This window comes from Urocitellus parryii, chromosome 6 (assembly GCF_045843805.1).
Source record: "Urocitellus parryii isolate mUroPar1 chromosome 6, mUroPar1.hap1, whole genome shotgun sequence".
Lineage (NCBI taxonomy): Eukaryota > Metazoa > Chordata > Mammalia > Rodentia > Sciuridae > Urocitellus > Urocitellus parryii.
The window spans coordinates 2,400,762-2,422,454 of record NC_135536.1 but is presented as its reverse complement, the minus strand read 5'-3'; the positions used below and the strand labels follow the sequence as shown (position 1 = coordinate 2,422,454).

Sequence of the window (21,693 nt, the reverse complement as noted above, 5' to 3'; positions counted from 1 at the left end):
CTCGGGAGACCCACTGCACAAGCAGTTACGTTCTTGGATTGTAAGTGTTCCCACTACAAAGCAGGATGACTCTTGAGGTGACACGCTGCTAACGGGCCTGAGCCATCATGCAGAAAACAGCACATACCTTTGTAGATACGAATTTTCCCATTTAAAAGATTAACTGGAAGAACCAGTAATGAACAGGGACACACAGCATGGGGATATGCCGGGTCCTGGGCTGTCTGCCTACAGCAGCAGCACATTGGCCCATGAGGGGGCTGTGAGGCAAGGAGGGCCACACCCTGCTTGTGTGACCAGTCTTTCCAATAAACCATCACCCAGGGGGTGCGATTCGGGTAACTCCACTGCATGGGACCTGTTCATTTTATAATTTATACATATAAAAGTCGTAGATGGACATGATACCTTTATTTTATTTATTTTTATGTGGTGCTAAGGATCGAACCCAGTGTCTCATGCTTGCTAGGCAAGCGCTCTACCACTGAGCTACAACCCCAACCCTGAAACCTGTTCTTAAAAATTGAAAAGGTAGCCTGACATCATCCCATTGACTTGGGAGGCTGAGGCAGAGGATGGCCTGGGCTAGCCTCAGCAACTTAGCAAGGTCCTGACTCAAAATTTTAAGTAGGAGGTATAGCTCAGTGATACAGCACCCTTGGGTTAATTTCCCAGTACCAAAAAAAAAAAAAAAAAAAAAAAAAAAAAAACAAAACACTGTCCCAAATGTCCTTTTTAACTGTTTTGTTTTTGTTTTTTGTGGTACAGGGGAGTGAATTTAGGGCAGAGATGTCTGAACATGAGCTGAGTATTAGAGAATATTCAGGAATTATTTCCTGATTATGGAACTGTCAATGTATAAACATGCTCTATTTTCTAAGGCTAACCGGATTTTTAAGGTGAAAATGGCCTCTATAGCTCGGATTAGCTTAAAAATTATTTCAGGGGGCTGGGAAAGTAGCTCAAAGGCACAGCACTTGCCTCACATGTGTGAGGCCCTGGGCAGCACTGCCAAAATAAATATATACACATTTCAGAAAAACAAAAGACAAACAGTATTTACAACTGGCCAACCTAGGCAACAGGCTCAAGGGCCTGATACAGCCCCTCTGCTGCTACGTGAAGTATGTGAAGTGTGAACAAGGGGCTTTCAGTGGGCACAGCGTGCCTCAGTTACTCTGAAGTACAGCCCGTCTTCTGGGTCCTTCCAGTGGAGTACAGGGAACTGTAGGCTGTGTCTAAGGGGACCCCTGCCAGGTGTTGGCAGGAGCTGTGACCCTGTGGCCCTCGGGAAGAGCACAGAAAGGCCAGGTGCTTCCCTAGGAAGCTGCACCACAGGAATGTGGGGGCGGGGCAAGCAAGGGTCCTCAGACATTCAGACACCCTGGGTGCTGGGTGCCAGTGGACCCCAGCCAGTCCCCAGCCCTCACCTGACCCTTCCTCCAGCTGCTCATGCCCCTCCCACACCACCCTGAACAGCTTCCCACAGCAACAGCAGGCTGGCCCAGAGGGAAAGCTCCTTCCCCGCTCATTCCTCACCAGGGGCTGGGCTTTGGGCAGTGCACCATACCCCAGCCTTGTTCACCCTGGCTGGAGAGGAGGTGACGGGCACCACACAGGCTGAGTGTGTTAGGGTACCAGATCATGCACCTGGTACCTCCATGGGCCCATGCTCCCGCTGTGTGTCCTACTTGGTGCCTTGACCCAGTGGGGCCAGGCCAACAGCCTGAGCTAGAAGGAGAGGTGAGGGCTTGGCAGAGCCTCCCAAGAATCAGGCCTGCTCCAGTTCAGGGCACCCAGTGCCCAGGGCCATCTGCTCCCCTGGAGCCTGGGCCCTGCCTGTCCCCCAGCTTAACACAGGCAGGATGGCAGCTTTCTTGAGCTGCCAGGTGCCAAGAGCACATGAAGCCACTTATGGAGGCAGCAAGATACCCATGTTTCAGTCCCATCCCAGTTTCTGCCCTGAGTCCAGCTGCAGTGGCATCTTCAGCTCACTCTGGGCTTCACCTGTGGGTCCCCCACAGCCCTGCTGACTGCAGAGCAGCAAGTCAGCAGGTCCAACCAGATTCTGACTACAGGAACACGGCGTCTAGCCCCAAGGCTGCTGCAAGCTGCCATTTACACATCTGGGGGATTTTTACAAAAAAGACGAGGTACAGCCCACAGAGGCAGCAACCCCCCATGCAGCCATGCTAAGGGTCTGCTCTGAGCACCTCATTCTTAGGGCTTCCTCTGAGCTTTCCAGCGCCCCCCACCCCCCATCAGGTTCTCCATTCTCTTGCTCAGGCATTGACATCATCAGCAAGAGGTGGGCCTGGCTGGTCAGCAGAAGCTCACTCGGGAGGCATGGAGGGCAGATGGAGTAGTGGGGCTTACTGCCTACTGGGCAGCACAGGATGAAGTGTATGGGCCAGAAATGGTCACCTGCAGGGGAGCAGGGCCCTCAGCAGCAGCGGGGCTCCGTGGGAGTGGCCAGGCTGAACCTCAACAGAGGACTGCGCAGTGCAGTTCCATCTGCAGGCAAGTGCTCCCCACGGCTGACCCTGCAGGCTTTGCAGTGCCTTCAGGGGCCACACTCAAGCTCACAGACACCACTTGCCTCAGCCCTGCCCTTCTTGCCTCTACTGAGAACCTGGGCAGACGTGTGGCACAGTACACTGTGGAAGGCTCTCTTGTTCTCCTCATCCCTGGTGCACACCACAGAGCACACCCCAGCCCTCAGTCTGTGGAGTGGCTGGATTGCAGCCGTGCACTGGTGCTCATACTTAAAATCAGTGCTTTACTTTTCAATCTTTAAAAATCTAATGCACTTCCAAGGCAAAGGGTCTCCAAGGCTGAGGGTGTAAAACCCTGCAGGAGGGCTGCTTCCCAAGGCTTCTGCAGCAAGCTCCCTGGTCTTGGGCCCCCACCTCGATACTTGTGTATTAGAGCATGCACCCTAGCCTTACGAGAACCTGTCAACTAAGTTGAAAACCAAATACCCTGACCCCTCAGGGTAGAGGGGTCAGGGTTTGACTGGAGGCAGATCCACAAAACACTACAGAGTTTAGATAACTGGAATTTATATTTTTTATTATATAGATATTTTGTAAACAAAATTACCAAATGTTTGGAAAACTGCTTCCAGTCAATTACTTATATCTACTCTTCAAAAAACACATACACATGATGAAACTTAGCCAGAAATTTCTGAAAAACAATGGATGAGCCACGGGGACTACTGCAGAAGCAGGCACCTTCCCAGGCCTAGGTCTATAAGCCCGGCGATTGGGGACTGGCTGAGGGTCTCTCCACCACCAACAACAACCACACTGCCCAGTCCCGTAGGTTCTTCACCATCTGGTAGACAAGGGGAGGCAGCTGCCTGGTGTAGGAACTGGGGCACCAGGCTTCCGTGCGCGAGGTCAGCTGGTTCCCTCACTCCATCTTACCTTTTGCCAGCCTGCCATGCCAGCAATACCTTGCAGTCACCTCTGAAACTGAACACATGAGATTTGCAATAGAAATGCTGCAAAAAAAGCAAACACTGCTTCAGCTATCAGCAGGCACCCTTTTGCTTCCAGGAGAAGCAGCACTCTCACCACCAGGAGGCGGCCGGCCCTCCGTGGATCCAAAGATGGCCAGTCCTGCTACGGTGACGCTGCCTGATCCCTGGACCGCAGACTGGCAGAAGCCCCGCCAAGCTTAGGAAAAGAAAAACCATCCACTGACTATTTAATGCATTCAAGTGAAGTTCTTTCCCTACCTCCATAGACAGACAGACATTACAGCTGAAACCAACGAGGAAAACAAAACAAGGATGACATGGTGAAGTTCACACCATTCCCATTTTGTGTGCTGGATATTTTTAATAAAGTGAGGTTTACATCCATCACTGTCATGTTGATACAAACAAATATGGTCATATGCACAAAGGAAAACCACATGTTTGTCAGGCTCAGAGATGGGAGGTCAGAAGAGGCACGAGAAAACCCGTGTATGGCAGGCAACAAGGATCTGGAGATGTGACAGCCAGGCACAGGGCCACACCAGCTCCCTTCATTGTGTGACCCTTCGGATTGAGAGGACATGAATTAGAGTTCTTTCATTCTGGACTTAAATTTAACCTTACAATTCTGTTCTAGCACCAATTTAACAGAGCAGGTATAAGCATTTCTACCACAGCACACAGGCACACGCTCTTTCCAAACACACATGCCTGGCACACAGCAGCCCATGTGTGTGCTCTAAAAAGGGCACGCAGCTCTGCTAGGACTGTGCTGGGAACAGATGGGAGGCGCCCTCTGTGACCACCTCAAGGAAGACACAGCTGAGACACCAGACTCTTAAGATCAAATGGTGCCTGTGATTTCACACAAATACCCAACCTTCCCCTCCAGTGGTATTTACATATATAAATAGGCATAAACAGAACCCTCCATTATTTTCACTAAGTCTAAAAAGACACAGTTTCAGAGCAGGTCTAGTGAAGAGGGTTCTAATTGCATGTAGTTCTCATTTTAAGCATCCTCTGTTGTAACACAGAACATGACATAAGGGTCCTGCGAACAACCAAAGTAGAAAACAGAACACTTACGCTGCTGCATCAGAGTGTGGGAAATGACCATTTAAACCTTCAAACAATGAAATACACAACTGCAATTGTTCAGGTTATACAAATTTCTAATGTAGCAGCAAATGATGTTTATACAAAAAATAGACTTTTAAGAAAATAGCTGCAAAAATCTAAGAGTATAAAACATTTAAAAAATATATCTTAAAAGACAAAATATTGCCCCAAATGTATAAGACTGAGTTTTAAAAGTTCACCTATCTAGATTTTAATGAGGTTGGTTGAATGCAGCCTGTGGCTCAACATCTCCGAGGGAGGTGCAGCCAGCACAGGGAGGGCCTGGGGCTGTGGGATGCCACCTAGCCCAGGGCTGAAGAGCCTTCAGAGAGCTCCAGCTCCCAGCCCCGGCCTCTGCTGCCAGAGCCAGAGCCATTGAGTCTGTCCCAGGACACTCTCAGAATCAACAGACTGCCCCACAGGGCCAGGACGCAGGCTGCAGTGGTGAGAACTCTGCACAGGACTGGTGCCCTGCGTTTCTACATGGGCCACAGTATATCAGGTAAGCTCTCTGGGGCATGTGGCCTTGTCCATAGCCCACCAGGGGCCTCAGGTTTCCACTAGGATCTCCACCACATGGTCCAGTTCGGCCAGGTCGGACTTGCAGCTGGAGCCGGGAGGTGAGGCTGCCGAGGCAAAGCCCTCGAGCCCATCACAGAGGCCTGGCTTAGTGCCACCCATCATTCCTGTCAGCACAGTGTCCAGGTCATAGTAGGAATTGTCCACGTCTGAGAACAACTCCTCCACAGCGCTGGGACTTTTGTTCTCCAGGGTCTCAAATATCTGATCTAGAGACTTCTGAAAGCTTCCTCTGTTTTCTCGAGGGTTGCCTGTATCCCAAAGGCTACTCTGAGTGTTCCTTGGCACCTGTGCTGAGCTGACTGTGGAAAGTTCAGAAACTGGACCTTGCAAGGGGTCATCTCCCAGGTCAGGAGCAGGGCACCCTGCCTCTGGCCCTCTTGCTGTGCGACACAGGATCTCCGTGGACACAAGGCGGTCGAGCGGCACCCGTTCTGCACTCTGGGGTGCTGCCCCTCGCCACGCACCATCCCGGCTCATCTCCTCCTGGATCTGCCGGACTGTGTTGGCAATGAGGACTGAGCGGCAGAGGTTGGGCTCTACCAGCATGTGGCAGAGTTGGAGCTTGACCAGGGACATGTCCAGGAGTGACTGTCGCTGTAGGCTATAGGCAGGAACAGTGCCAAAGCCAGCCAAGGCACCCTCCCCATCTTCCTCCTGGTCAACACATTTCCTCTTCAGTCCTCGTGCAAACATTGTGCCCTGTGGGAACCAAGGAAGACGCCACTTAGCACATCTTAACACCCTGGCACAGTGCCCCCAGGACACTCATCAAAGAGAGAAGGGGCATCTGCATATGGGCACAAAGGCATGTCCTGGAAGGCAGCGTTGTGTCTGTGATATACGCATAGCCATACTGTCAGCAATAACAAAGCTTAAGGCTGTAGCATGACTTTTCTACCCACAGAAAAATGAACAGAAATAGGAGAAACTTTATTTCTTAGACCCAGGCTCAAAATCTGCATGAAACAATCCACGCATTTGTGCCTGTGAAAGAAGAGGAACTCTGCGGTGAGGCCCAGAACACAGAGCCATGGAGAGGACAGGGCTTGCAGACCACATCAACAATACTGTCCACCTTCCAAAAACCGATTAGCTATGGGATCCTCACCAGTGATAAAGTCCTACATGTTTTAGAAGGGCTGCTCCTTCCCTTCGAGAGTTCACTAACAAAATTATGGTCCCTTATGGCGGACACTCACTGGGAAATCATACTCCAGAGATGCACAGATCAGAACACTGGCCTATGTCCTCCAGCGGGCAGGCATTACCTGGCTCCACAGCAGCACCTTCAGAAGGGACCAGGGCCCTGAAAAGCCCCCTTGTTCTCATATTGTGTAACACAGTGGCCCAGCACAGCTGGGGCTCACAGTGATTACCTGGGGCTCTCCTTCCATGCTCGTGCAGGAGCTGAACATTTTTATTTCAACTAACTTGAGATAAATGAATAAATTCATCAAACTATTCACAGAGTCTTTTAAAAATGCAAACTTTTAGGATTTTTTTTTTTCAATCCAATGACTCCCTGTGGTTGGAGAGCAGCCGGGTGGCTCTGGGGAGCTGATGTGGGAGGCATGTGCTGTCCCCCACGCAGGGCCCAGGAGTAAGCGGTAGGTAAGCTCTGCAGTGTGGAAGAACCAGCTGCCAAGTGTCCCTCCCCAGGACAGCCTGGTGGTGACTCTCTTGCTGGCTCTACCCTGGGAAGGACAGGAAAAGATCCCCTGTCCTTCTGAATATCCTTTCAAAGTCCTAGATATCACCTCCCATGCTTGCAACACTTTTAAATTTTATTAACTAAAGTAACCCCTTGGGCATTTATCCTAAAGAAATGAAAGCCAAGGTTTGTGTATAAACATATACAAGAACATTCACAGTGTTCACACCTAACAGCTCCATGCTGGAAACAGTCCCCTCAGCTGGGGATGGCCGAGGAGAGGCCAAGAGACCACACCCTGTGGGATCTCACTTGACATTTATGCAGTGGCAAACTAAGGGGTGGGAGGGCCATGCAGGGCAGGCACAAGAAATCCCTGGAGTGAAGGGGATCTACACCAGGGCAAGTGTGCTACACTGCAGAGGACCCCACTCCCCACTGCCCCTGGCACCCACCTGGAGCATCAGGGTCATGCACACAGGGCCTCTGTGCCAGTTGCTGTGGGACTAGAGAATTTCAAACTGAAGAGTTAAGCCTGAGCCATGGTTTTCCCCAGCAGCAAAGTGGCATGACCACCTACACAGGTCCACACCGCACATAGCAGCGGACCTGTTCTTAAATGAACAGAAGCTCACCACCAAGACACATTACACTCTATCCTGTCTGGTATTATAGCATTCAAGTTCTTTGTCTTGGTGCAAATTCAACTTTTACAGAATTATTGTTTCTAAAAACCCAATCACATTTAAATCACTGGTATAAAATGGTCAAGTTTATCAAGAAAATATAAGATTATGTCAAACCACAGAAAAAAATTTGTTTGGGGGAAAAAATTAAACTCCAAAGATTCCTCCGTGGCAAGTCCCTCTTTCTCTTCTGGTTCTGGGTTTCTCTTTTCAACCATAAAATTCCAACTGCAAGATTTAATGTAGGACTCAAATGTCATAAATTAAGTTCTAGTTTACAAAACTTCTGGCTGCCCTCTCTGACTTTGGAAACCAGGTAATGACTGGGTAGGTCCACCAGAAGTCAGGACAGCTTACCAGGGGCACATGGGGCAACTCACAAAAGGAGTAAGAATGGGGCAGGACAAAGACCCACCCCTCAAACCTGGACACAGCTCCAAAAACTATCCTGAGAACTAATGACCTTGACACCCCTATCTCCTTGTCATGAGCCCCTGGGCAGCACACTCAACAAAGACCTTCACACTGAGTTCTGGAAGCCAGATGTGGTCCTAGGACCCCAGAGAATGTGAAAAGCCTGAGTTCAGTGCTCAGCTACAGCTGGTAAGCAGCCCCTAGGCCGTGCCAGGACGGCACTGCTGCAGAGAAAGCAAGCCAAGGCACCTTTATCAGGATGTGCTCTTAGAACTTGAATGTGTACATCAGCAACAGCTGGACCACATTCAAACAGAACCCTAACCCATACCCTGCAGCAAGGAGCCCACAAGCCAGCTGCTGACCTACAGGACAACCTGGAAGTCCACAGGCTCTCTAGGAAGCTAAACAGCAACTTGTTAACAAAGGCACCAGCCAACACATAAAAACAACAGCTGCTCTAGTTTCTGTCCCTGCTGCAGAGTTGGACTAGTCAGAGAGGGGCAAACAAATAGCCCTCCTCCCACCCTTGCCTCTGTCTCTGGTGGAACTGTCCCCTATCTATAGCAGCTCCTACACATCCACCACCAGTTCTTACCTGCCTGGCTGCTGAGACAGCTTGCTGACAATCAAAAAGCACAGAAAATGTCCTACAATCCTAAGCACTCAGAGAAAGCCAGTCACCCGTGGGTCCCTTCCTCCCAGCCCTTCCCTGCAGGTCCACTGCCAGCTCTGCCTGGATGGAAGGCTGATCCCCAGTGGGGAGGTGCCCACTCAGAGTCTGCAGGAGCACATCAGCTGTACCTGGCCAGGCCACATCACTCACCTACACCTAGATTTTTGTCACAGGTAATAATGGTTTCCAAGTTCAGGTGTTGCAATGGTTCTGGCACTTGGTTTCCTAACCTTTGATTCCTGGATTAGTACCAGGGACAGGGGCAGAAACATTTGAAAGGCACCTGTTGAACACATCGAGCTGCTTTTTGGGAGAACTGAACCACCCTACCAATTTTATTCTGCATTAACGTTTGCAAATATGCTGGAAAATTCTCCCTACTGCTTTACCAGTTCTCTAAGTTCACTGCTCTACATGCAGAGTAACCCTGTTCCATATCCATGCTTCTGCTGGGTTCACACTCTGCCCTTAGCCTTCTCTTACCACCCTGGGATGAGGACATTCCCCCATCCCAGTACTGGGGATGGAACCCAGGGCCCTGAGAATGCCAGGCAAGGGTTCTACCACCAGTTACAGCCCCAGCTTGAGGACATTCTTTAAACATTAAAAATAAACAAGTTGCTGTGTGCAGTGGTGCATGCCTGTAATCCCAGTGCTTGGGAGGCTGAGACAGGAGGATAATGAGTTCAAAGCCAGCCTCAGCAAAAAGTGAAGCGCTCAACAACTCAGCGACACCCTGTCTCTAAATAAAATACAAAACAGGCCTGGGGATGTGGCTCAGTGGTTGAGTGCCCCTGAGTTCAATCCCTGGCACCCCCCCCCCAAAAAAAAAAAAAAAGTCTACAGCTCAGGAGGCTGAGGTAGGAGGATCACCAGTTCAAAGCCAGCCTCAGCAAATTGCTAAGCAATTCAGTGAGACCATCTCTAAATAAAATACAAAATAGGCCTGGGAGTTCAATCCCAAGTTACCCTAACCCCCAAAATGACTCTAATGGATAAGCTGCAGTGTAGTCTCACATGGAATACAACTCAGCAACAAAAAACATAGAGGCCTCTGTTAACAACAGGAATGGATCACAAAGGTCCTATGCTGAAATACACAGTCCATGACCCACCTGAGTCTACAACCTAGTGGGCGAGATAGCAATACACGGCAGACAGTGCTGCTGCTGCGGGTAGCAACTGCTGGCAAGGGGCAGAGGGACTCTAGGATGTGGGGACACACCCCTCAGCAACATAGGGCACATATCTGTCAATATTCACTGAATTGCACTGTATCTGTTCATTTTATTGTATTAAGTTATACTTTGATTACAAAGAAAATAAGTAAATAAGTCAGCTAAGGATGTGGTAAAGGGCTACCACATTAAAACTGAAAGCCATTTTGGCAAATGCCTCTTCTGCATGTAAGGTGTGCCAGATCTCCTTCTCTGCACTTTAATAATATCATCCACTTCAAGTGCTCCTAATCCCAAGAAAGTGGTAATATTGTTATTCCAATATAAAAAAAAAACAACATTTACTACTACAAAAAAGAGTTCATGGGCAGTTTTTACAATTTCATGACCCCAAAGTGCTATTGCCCCAAACCTGTGATCCAGAATAAGGGGATAACAGTGGGCCCAGGAGACTTGTAAGGAACCCCTATTCAGATTCTCTGTCGGAGACCAAGTTGCATGAAGCATGGTTGTGACTGGCCCTAAAGGATGTCTGGGACAGAGGTAAGAAACACAGATCCTCCTCAGCTGGCCTAGTCTGGGAACAACTCACTGTGGTTGCCCTGAGGTTGCTTAGCCCTTCCAATGCAAAACCCTGTGGGCTGCAGAGCTTAGCTTCCTGCTAAGTTGTACATAGAGTCCGGTAGCTATTTCACACCTCCCTTATTTCCCACGAAGCCAGAGTCTTTCCACGTCTGGTTAAATGACCCAAATCCCACCAACTGGTGTCTTCAGAACAGCCAACACCAGCAGGATTTAGCCCTCCACCCCCACCCTCAGGCCTCCTCCAGGCCAAGCACAGGCCTGAAGACAGGGCCAGGTGAACAAAGGAACTCTTGAGATGGCAGCAAGGCAAAGCAGAAGCTAGCCAGGAGCAAGGGGAGTGACTGTAACTGCTCCCCTGGAGCAACCCAAGGGAGACAGACGGGGACCGCTCCCAGCTGCATACTGTACTCTAGCAGCAGTTCTTAGTGGCTGAAAATTCAGACCCCCATATTCTGATCAGGAGGGCTGGGTGGTCAGGGACAGACCTGGCTCTTATCTCAACCACTCTTATGGATATTGGGCTTAAACGCTAAAAATGTCAATTTCTATCACACAATCAGATTCAGGTGAAATATATCATTAAAAAAAAAAAAAAAAAAACAGGTAGGATGTAACAAGGTGGGAAAGTGCAGAGCCCCCTGGTCTCTGAGGCTGCATGTGAGTTCATCATTCCACCACCATCTGCTGACAGCTCCTACCAGTTGGCTGCAATTACTTTTGATGCTCAGAGGATATAAGACTTTCTTATGCCTGGAAGCAGGTTCCGGGGGCAAACTGAGGGGAACTTCCTGGCCTCCTTCCCAGATAAAACCTGCTGCTCTGCCTAGAAAAGTCATGGCTGACTTTCTAGTCTTTCACTAGAAAACATGGTGACCAAAACAGTCATATTACTAAGTTCCTAAGACGTTAATCTTAATTTTATCAGCTCATTTGAAAGAATGGTTACCTCAGTCCTATGGACTGAGAGGCCAGACACAAAGGCCAGCAGGGGAAAAAACACGGAGGCTGTCTGGACCAGTGCATCTCCGGAAAGTGCTCAGAAAAGCCTTTTCCTTGGTGACCCTACTTTAGGGAGAGAAGCTTTTGAAATTGTCTCTGGTGCTTTTTCGGGTCCCACCTAAAAGAACAAGCAGGACTGTCCAGGGCAGCCCACGACCAGCTCAGAGGGAGGACAGTCCACTGCAGCAGGCGGAGGGACGCCCCCTGGGAGCTAAATAACACGGGAAACAAAGGCAAAGAACGCCTGCCCTGCACCCGGGGGAGGAAGGGTCCCCGGCGCGGCTGCTCCGCCAGCAGGACCCCGGGCAGGCCCAGCGCTCCCACGCGCTCTCGGGAGGGAAACCGGGCAGGAAGAGGCCAGAGGGCCAGCACAGGAGCGGGCAGGGTGGGAGCAGGAGGAAGGAGAGGTGGACGGGGGGCGACGGAGAGGGGCCGAGGACGGAGGGTGGACCGAGAGCGGGTGGGCGAGGGGCGCGGAGCCCGCGTGGGCAGGAGGCCGCCGGCAGGACGTCGCTCCGGTCGGTAGGCGGCTGCCCTCCCGAAGGGTCGCGGTGCGACGAGCGCGCACATGGCAGCGGCCGGGAAGCCCGCTGCGACCGCCCACCCCGCGAGCGCTCGGCACGTGCAGAGGCTCCCCAAAGCCCGCCTGCTCGCTCACCTGCGCCGCCAGGCCGGCCGCCGCTCAGCTCGGAGCCCGGGAGCCGCTCAGCGCCCACAAAGGGTCGCCATGGCGCCGCTGCGCGCCCGCCGATTGGCCGAGCGCTGGGCGGGGCTCCGTTCAAACCCGCGCGGGGCGGGGCTTCGGCGACACAGCTTCCCGCGCTGCGGTGGCCGTTGGGCCCTCGTGCTCCGCCACTCCGCCCCGCGCCGTACGCCCTCCCACTCCCAGACGGCCTCGCGCCCGACCCCGCCCCAGCTCCCAGACGGCCTCGCGCCCGGCCCCGCCCCCAACTTCCCCGTTGCGCTGCGCCCCACCCCCAGCACCCAGGTGCCCTCGCGCCCGGCCCCGCCCCTCCTGCTCCCAGGTCTCCGCGCGCCCCGGCCCGCCTCCTGCTCCCAGGTCTCCGCGCGAGTTTGGGACCGCGTCTGCGCAGCGCCTCCTTCTCGCGAGCTCTCGGGCGGAGGGTAGCTGAGGACGTGCAGGGCTATCGTGTGGAGGCCTGGGTGCCTCGTGCCGCCCGTCCCGCTCGTCAGCAAGGAAGCCGTGAGCATAGCGAGCAGTGGCGGCTTCGTGATGGCGAGGGCGGCTCGCTGTAGAGCCCTGCGCGACGTTCGGGCTCGCCCGGCGCCGTGGAGAAACAAGAGTGGACCTGAGGCCCGAGGCGCTGACAGTCGCGCCATGTGCCCCACGCTAGGGGCCCGCCTCTCCGGGGAAGGGGGATTTGTGGCCCCGGGAGGGACTCAGCTTCCTCCAGCGGGATGCAGAGGAGCGACAGGACCTGAATTGTGCTGGAATGCGTGGTTGGTTTCACATTCCAAAGTCACCACAGAGAATCGCAGTTGGGGATACCTTTGGGGAGGCGCGGCGTGGAGGAGCCAGCTCGCTCAGGTCGTGGCAGTCCAGCTTGTGAGAACTTGCAAGCTCTGCATGTCCGACGTCCGGTAAAAAACAAACGCTTGTAGCCGGACCCACACAGAAAATGCAATTCCCTATACGCAGATGTCCTGCGCACGAAAACAAGACGCCAAACCAGTAGAAAGTGGGCAAAAGAGATAACGCACACCCTTAAGCAGGTGACAAGAAGTTCAACGCAAATTGGAGCAGTGATATATGCCATTTTCCACCCACCAAATTTGCAGAGATCAAAAATATTCTCTGCAGCTGGACTCTGCTTTCACTCAGTGTCCAATAATATTCAATAAAATATTAACAAGGCATGTCAGGACCAAAAAAGGTGGGAAAAGGAGGCGGGGGGTGGAAGGGGCAGATAACAGAAACAGATATCAGAGTTGTCAAGTTTTCAGGAAAATTTAACCACAAAAACTAGAATCTATTAAAAGTTTTTTTTCCTTTTTCTTTTTTCTTCCATCCAAGTGGAAGAAATAGCATCATCAATCTTAATTCTTTTTTTCCTCCTTTTTTATGTTTTTGTACCAGGGATTGAACCCAGGCACACTTCTTCACCCCTGAGCTATGTCCCTAACCCTTTTTATTTTGAGAGAGGGTCTGGCTAAGTTTTTGAGGCTAGCCTCAAGCTTGCGATCCTCCTGCCTCAGCCTCCTGAGCCACAGTGATTACAGGCATGCATCACTGCACCTGCAAGAAGCAAGATTTCCTTATTTGCCCAGGCTGCGCTTGAACTCCTAGGCCTAAGCAATCCTCCTGCCTTGGCCTACTGAGTAGTTGGGGCTACAGTGTGACCACCATGCCCACCTACAAGTCTCCAGTTTGTTACACTAGAGTCGGCCAAACCTTGATGCTGAAACTTGGAGGGGACAAGAAAAATGGACAGGCTCGTCTTTCATGAGCTTACTTTAAGATTCCAAATCAGATCCAGCGTAATAAAATATAATCAATCACAACCAAGTTGGGCTTACTGCAGGAATGCGTGGTTGGTTTCACATTCCAAAGTCAACACAGTTCACCACGGAAGTGTAATAAAGGAGAAAAAGGCATGAAAAGCTCAGTAAGCACAGACAAAGAAAGCATCTGATAAGATTTGACATCCTTTCATGATGAAAGGATGGGAAATATGCACATACAGACTCAAAAACAGTCCACAGCACTGCCCTCACTTCTGACACCAGATGCAAGTTTGGGGGTCACGAGGACCACAGCCATGTTTTTAAAGATTCCCTACAAGGACTCGGAACATTGACGCAGCCACCAGAAAAAAAGGGACCTCTGGTCTACACCACAGGAGCCAAATCTTACCCATGACAGGAGCCAAATCTTACCCAAGCTGGGAAGGGGTCCTGGGCTCCAGATGAGGACCAGCTAGCAGTTGCCACTATTGCCATCCAAGCACTTTGTTGCCGGAAGGACCTGGGGAGCAAAGGACAATATGAAGCCCACTGTGCCCTCAATGCCATGAGTAGCAGGGCCTTTTTTGTCTGAGGCCCAGGAGTCTCCAGTCTCCCATCACGTGCCCAGCACTGGCAGCCTGCTGGCTGAGCTGTGGTTTGAATAGGGTTTCAGTGTCCCCAGGGTTCATGCGTTGGGAGCTTGGTCTGCAGTGTGATGATTTGGGGGGATTGTGGGGCCCTTAAGAGGTAGGGCCTTGAGAAATCATGCTCGGAAGGGGTATTCTGAGATACCAGTTCAGTTCCCAAGAGAGAAGGTTATAAAGATGCAAGACTGGGTTGGGGTTGTAGCTCAGTGGCAGAGTGCATGCCTAGCAAGTGTGAGACACTGGATTCAATCCTCAACACCATATATCAACATATAAACAAAGAAAGGTCCATTGACAACTAAAAAAAAATTTTTTTTTTTGAGGAGCAAGACTGGCCCTCCCTGCTCTCTGATTCGCCATGTGATCTCTTTTCACACATGCTCTCAACATTGTAATACCATCTGCCATGGGGCCCTTACCAGAGCCAAGCCAGTGCCAGCACCATGCCCTTGAACTTCCAAAACTATGAGCTAAATAAACCTTTTCCTCATATAATACCCAGGCGCACATATTATGTTATAGCAACAGAAAACAGACTACGAGCTTACAAGCTGGGAAAATCTCTAACCTTCCACTTCTCCTTTCTAACCTCTTCATGAAAAACAGCTTTAACCTGCCTAGGGAGCCAGGGAAAGGATCTTGAAGGTGCTGGGAGTTGAAAAAATAAGCAGATATAGTGTGGATAAAGAATTCAAGCCCTCTCACTGTTGGAGAAAGGAACTGCAAATAAGAACAGGCAGGCTGGACCAGCTATTGGATTGAAATTGATACAAATCCACAGTTTGACTATAGTTAGATACAGATGTAGACGTATATGTGTATGTGCATGTGTTCAGACGTGTATACTCCCAAGTTCTGAAATGGCTGCCCTAGCAGCAACACACCTGGAGCCCAGGTCTTGACTGCCAACCCCCACCAGCTCCAGGGAGGAGGGCCAAGACAAGGCCAGAGCCAGGTAAACTAACGTGTTCCAGGAAGTGAGGAGTGTTCAAGAGTGGACAGACAGGTGGAGGAGACACAGCACCAGCCTACCTTACAGAGCAGAAAAAAACTCTTGAGCCTGAATTAAATTCAGATATAGAAAGTATATAACATGCATGCTTATGGGAGAAAGGGGCCAGACCTCACAGAGGGATCTCAACCTCCCAGGAACTACTTATTTTATTTAATGAATGCAAAATGCTTACTGACTAACCTTGCAGTGGGGAGACTTGGTGGACCCCCACCTCACCCAGACAACAGGAATTAGCATTGCCGGTGCCACCGAGATAGCCACCTTGAGCCTGGGATAGGCCACGTAGCGGAGAGACCTCATTCCTGCTGGAAATGCAGAAACCTTGGCAGGAGTTCTGCAGATTTGCAGGCCTTGGACACGTGGCAGTTTCCTTACGTTGACTGATTCTGCAAGTCTGTTTACTTCCAAAGTACTTGGAGATGTGGAGGGTCACAAGCATCAGTCTACAATGTATCCTGAGGTAGTGCAGAAAAAAAAGTTAAATGGGAAGAAAGAATAATAAGGCAAATGTGGAAAATATTAGAAGTTGGTGCATGTGGGAAGGGAGCATCCAGATTTTTTGTACTGTTTGCCATTTTTCAATAAGTTGGAAATTATTTCAGGATAAAAAATTGGATAAAAATCTACCTGATCTTGGGCCAGGGTTGTGGCTCAGCGGTAGAGCGCTCACCTAGCACATGTGAGGCCCTGGGTTCGATCCTCAGCAGCACATAAAAATAAATAAAGGTATTGTGTCCAACTATGACTAAAAAATAAATATTAAAAAAAACTACCTGATGGTAGAAGTGGAAATCAGAATAGTGATTACCAGAGGCTGGGAAGGGTAGGGAAAGAGGGGACCCAAGCACAGACAGGAGGGGTGAGTTCCGTGTCTCACAGTGCAGTGAGTTCACCATAACCATAATATCACTTTATAAAGATGGAGCAGAGAGGAGCTCAAAGACGCCAATTATAAAGCGTATATATACATATATATACACATACATACATATAGTTTATATATGTGTGTGGGGTGTGTGTGTGTGTATTCAGTACTAAGGAATGAACCCAGGGGTGCTTTATGACTGAGTTACACCCAACCCCTTTATTTCTCATTTTGAGACAGGTTTTTACTAAGTTGCTGAGTCTGACCTAGAACTTGCCATCCTCCTGTTTCAGCTTCCTGAGTCACTGGGATTATCATGCCCCACCTAGAAATGATATGTTGTTGTGGAGATGGAAATGCTGATTACACTCATGTCATTAGTACATGCTGTATACATGTATCCAAATTAGCACACTGTACCCCATAAATATGTTCAATTATTATGAGTCAATTAAAGCTAAATTTAAATGTTCACCACCCCTTACAGAGACCCACACCATGCATTTTCTACGATGCCCATAAGCAGGTGCACATTTAGGAAGGGACTGGAAGGATGTGCCAAAGAGGAGGAAAAGGATCAAGGTGGGCATAGACACTGCCCGCCATGCGGACCCCCTGCTCTGGCCCTGTGGGGTGCTGCCCCCTGGTGGCCATTGAGGACCTGCCACTGGCACCTGGAGAGCCATTACTAGAGACAGCTGGGTGGTTTTGTAAGTGAACTTTGCATCTTCACAGGACTCTCCCCTGGGGAAGGCAGTTCAGGCTCAGCATAAACATCTCAACTGCTGACTTGCAGCCCTATGGGCAAAGGCTGACTCGCCATGATGGATGAGGAAACTGAGGCAGAGAGAGGACGTGACCTGTTCAAGTGAGCTGTCTCTGGGAAGGCCTGGGGGGTTTGAGGCCTTCCCAGAGACAGGTGGTATCCAGGCAGCTGGATTGTTTCCCCAGATGGAACTGGGATGCCTGTGGGTGACCTGCAACCATGAGCCAGCAAGCTGCTCCACACAGGGTCATTCAAGGGGACCTGACACACTCAGCACCCTCAGCCTGGGCTGGCCCGGGGTCTCAGCACCCCTTTTCCCTGGGGCTGGCCCCAAGGGCCAGAGTTTCTGGAAAGCCTCCCCCAACTCAGAATGCTGTTGGGACTGTGTCCCCTTGAGCAATGCCAGGCAAGGGGACACAGGAATCCCCAATAAGAGGTTCCCAGCCTACTGAGGCCAGTGCGGCTTCTCCCTAGCTGTCTCGCCTAGGGGTTCACCTGGTGTGTGTACCTTCAGTCCACAGCCCCTTGCAGTGTTTCGGGGAGAGGATGTGGTCTGTGGCAGGAAGAGCCAGGATGCACCATGGTCAGGAGTGCCTGATGACAAAACCCTGTCATGCCCATCACTCATGCAGGAGAGGACAGGTGTGGCCAGGAGGCAGCGACTGGGAGCAAGTGGAGCACACACAGCTGGCCCTCCCTCGAAGCCTGCCTGCAGGGATTGGGAAGATGCCTTCCACCCACTGCCCTGGAGAGCCTCAGCCTCAATCCCTGGGTGCCCCTTTGTCCAGCAAGGAGCTGGCCTTTGGCTGGAGCCCAGCCCACTCCTGTCTGGTCCAGTGAAAAACATACTTACCTGTCCAAGCCCAAAGAATGGACTAAGAGACATGAGGGCAGCAGAAGCAAGGTTTTCCTTCAATGATGGTCTTGCAAGATCAGGTGCCTGGTGGTCAGGGACCCTCAGATTGGATACAACCAGTGTTTTATCCCCTGGAGCATGGTTCCTCCCTGCTTCCTCATTGGCTGAGTACCTAAGGGTACACAGTCTTCCGGAACATCACTTAGGTTTTACTGCCTCCTGCTGGGTTATTTGAAGAAAGGTACATTTAGTTGTCCCCACCTCCCTGTATTCTCTCAGCAGGAAAGTGCCCCTGGGTTGAGCTGGTGCCGCGTTGCTCGTGACTAAAATTCTCAGGGGTCACTCCAGGGGAACTGGGCTGATTGGGCTGCACGAAATAACCACACAAGAAACAATACCTTTTTATTTGGGGGTGCTGTGACTCCTCTGACCTTAAGCTTCTGCAAAAAGAGCGGCGCTGACCCCTTTTATTGAGGAGAAACTATTCAGATGAGGCAAGGGGTCAGGTTTCAGGGGGCTGAGTCTATCTTTGTGATGTCTGCTGTCAGCAGGTTGACTGACATCTAGGAAGGCCACACCCAAGGGCAGAGTAAGAGAAGGGGACACATGGACACACACAAGGCATTTCCATGGAACATTCTATCCCAAACAGGGCAAGGGTAATATTACAAAGAAACAGGTGAGTGTAGCTTCAAGGCACGCCCATGCACGAAGACACAGTGGCTCGCACCCTAGAAGACAGGGCTGTCCAGCAGCATGACTGCCAGATGCCACACCGCTCAGCAGGGGAGATAGACCCAGTCACGTCTAGTTCAGCCCCCCACAAGCTGGCACGTGCACAGTTCCTCTCTGTTGCTTAGGTCCCTTCCTTCTCCCCTCCTGTGTGTCCAGGACTGTGACTCTTACACTCAGCATTACCTGCACGTAGCTTTCTATTCTGCCGTCCTCTCCAGCTGCTTTTCCTACACCCCAAGACATTTTACATTTAAAGCCAGAGACTGTATTTTGAAAACGAACCACCAGACTTTCCATTTCTCACAGGCCTGGCCCTTGGGAAAGGAGCTGCCCCCACTCAGTTGAGCACATGCCAGAGCCATGGATTCGTCTTTTAGGCCATGGCACCCCAAGCCAATTGGTCTGCAAGAGCTCTCATGCCCAGTGGTGACTGCCCAGTTCCTGGTCTCCCTAAGTATCCATTTTCTAATTTCACTCAGTTCCCACATCAACGCCAGCAGGCCCTCTGGGACCCTGCGGCAGAGGCTCCCCAGGACTCCCACCTGGCCACATCAGGGCCTGTCTCCAGCCTCCCCGCCTGGTGGAGGCAGCCTCCCTGATACTGGCAAGTCCTTCAACTTCTGATCTGGGCCCTAGTGGCCAGGGTGCTCTCTTCTGCAGTACTCATACTAAAACCCTTGGGGTAGCCCAGCATAGGAAAAAAGATCTGTTTATTTGTTACTCTGTGGCAGCAAAATTGAAAAGGTGATATCTTAAAAAAAAAAAAAATCATCTAAATGGGAGACTCCAAAATCCCTTGGCAATGGGGGAGGCCACAGCCAGTGGCCTTACACTGCACCACACAGGAGCCAGATGTCCCAAGAAAGCCCTGTGAGGGACGGAGAATGAGCTGAACTTGTGCTGAGTAGATAGGGCCTCATGAACCGACAGCTCCCCCACTCCTCACCCCCTGCAATTTGCAGAGGCAAAGACCTGAGGCTGGGGTTGCAATGGGGTGGAGTGGAGCCCAGAGAGGGGTCATGAGGCTGCAGCTCTGTCACCAAGCCAAGGCCCTCTCAGACCTGAGAAATAAACCTTTTGCTAACCAGTGTTCTGTGCCAGACCAGGTGTCTGTGCCCCCACCTCCCACCCAGCCATGCAGACCTCTGGGGCCCAGGTTGCTGCTGGGAAAACAGATACAGGATGACTGAGCCATTTCAGCCATGAAGGAAGCTCAGTGGACCTACAATTCACCTGCTCATTAGCATGCCAATGTAAAGCATGGCCCTGACCACATTCCCACCCATCTTGGTATGGTCTGCTTTTGACCCCCAGTTGAAACAGGTCCAGAGAAGAATCTCAGGACAGGGACTGGTGCCCTCCAGAGAAATCAGAGACAATTCTTTCCACTAACCCCTGTCTTTCCTCTTTTCACTCTTTTTAAAAATACCTTTATTTTATTTGTTTATTTTTTATGTGTTGCTGAGGATAGAACACAGTGCTCTATTCCTGAGCCACAACTCCAGCCTCCCCTCAATCTTAAAGACCCGCATCCTTTGTTTGATTGAGTTATTTCTCCATGATTCTTTCAGTTCTGGCTGAAGAACAAGCCTTCCTCCTCTGCCTAAGTGGCTCTCAGTTTGTAGGGGAATAACCGCCAGCTAGGGTCAGAAAGGGGTGACAGTTCTTGTCCCTGCTGTCTGATTCCTGCCCGTGTCTCTCAAAGCTCTGCATCTACTTTCTGAAGTCTTTCGTCTTTTTCAGACATTTAAAAGAGTTTGTGGTGCTCTCTTCTGCAGTACGCATACTAAAATCAGAAGCCTGAGAAGATGAGCATGGAGGACGCAAATTCGCGAAGCGTTCCATTTTTTTTTTTTAAGTGCTACATATTTTAAGTGGCGTCAATGTTGTTGAAATTCCTTTTATTTAGCCCCACCCCCACCCACGCATGTACTTTTCTGGGCCTCATGTTTATGATGGGAAGGAGCCCCAAGAGAAGAGGCCACTCAGGGACTTCCCGGTCACCCACCCCTCCGTATGGGACACTGTCCAGGCCAGACCGCGTGGTACTGAGGGGATGCTCACGATGCTGGCCCATCAGCGCCGTGAGAGCCCCCGGATGCTGCTGAGTCCGTCTTGGGGAAGGACCCTGAAGTCCCCAGGGACTCGGTGAAGAGCGAGCCAGGGCGGGCTGGCGTTTAGGACAGGGCACAGCTTCCCACCCCTCCTCCCGTCCAGGCCTCGGTGGAAGCGCTGGCTCCCAGGCGCCGCTCTGGCCCGCAAGTCTCGCCCACCAGCCCTCGGCCCGGCCCACCGACCCTGGCCCCGCCCCTACTGCGATCGCCCAGCACTCGGCCCCGCCCAGCCCAGGTCCCCACTGGCACTGGCTGTCCTCGGCCGCGCACCCCTCCTCCGGACACAGCCCAGGGGTGCCATGGCGTTGCGGGAGGCGTAGCTCGCCTGCTGTGCTGCGCCGACTGCAGACCCAGCTCCCGCCTCCATGCGTGAAAACGCTGGTATCCGGAGTGACTAAGGCACCCAGGGCCGTTTGTCACAGGCTGCTGCAGCTTCAGCTCAGGGGTGGAGAGAGGCTGAATGGGCCACTGGGACTGCCGGCAGGGCAGAGGGCAGCATGGTCACCCTCCACCCGACCCGGAGCACAGGGAACCAGGCAGGTATAAACCCAGCAAGCGGAGCTGTGTTCCCATGGCCAATGGGCCCAGCATGTATCCTGGACACAGAAAGGACAGCAACACAGAGAGAGCAACTAGAGCCATGTCCACAAGCTGGGGAGGCCGGCGGCCAGGGCAGCTGGAGGAGGGTGGGAGGGCTGTGCCCTGCCATGCTTGGGTCTTGGACCAGTGGCCGGCAGAGCTGTGAGGTCACTTTGTGGTCAGTGGCCAGCTTGTGAAATCAGTCACAGCAGCCCCCGGACACCAGCATACTGTTGAAACAGCAGGCAATCTCTCCAGGGTCTTTTTGTT

At 51.5% G+C, this 21,693-nt stretch overlaps 1 protein-coding gene across 1 annotated transcript; it reads right to left on the bottom strand.

The window, feature by feature from the left end:
* Window positions 1–3,851: 3,851 nt before the first annotated feature.
* Window positions 3,852–12,123, bottom strand: Cdca4 (cell division cycle associated 4). The gene is made up of 2 exons (XM_026405551.2): window positions 12,039–12,123; window positions 3,852–5,890 (listed from the first exon to the last, which is right to left on the bottom strand). The coding sequence occupies exon 2, from the start codon at window positions 5,882–5,884 to the stop codon at window positions 5,159–5,161; it is 726 nt and encodes a 241-aa protein (XP_026261336.1). The 5' UTR covers window positions 5,885–5,890; window positions 12,039–12,123; the 3' UTR covers window positions 3,852–5,158.
* Between the last annotated feature and the right edge of the window lie 9,570 nt (window positions 12,124–21,693).

Coding starts and splice junctions, on each gene's coding strand:
- Cdca4 (XM_026405551.2), bottom strand. CDS start 5,884: ATGTTTGCACGAGGACTGAAGAGGAAATGTGTTGACCAGGAGGAAGAT.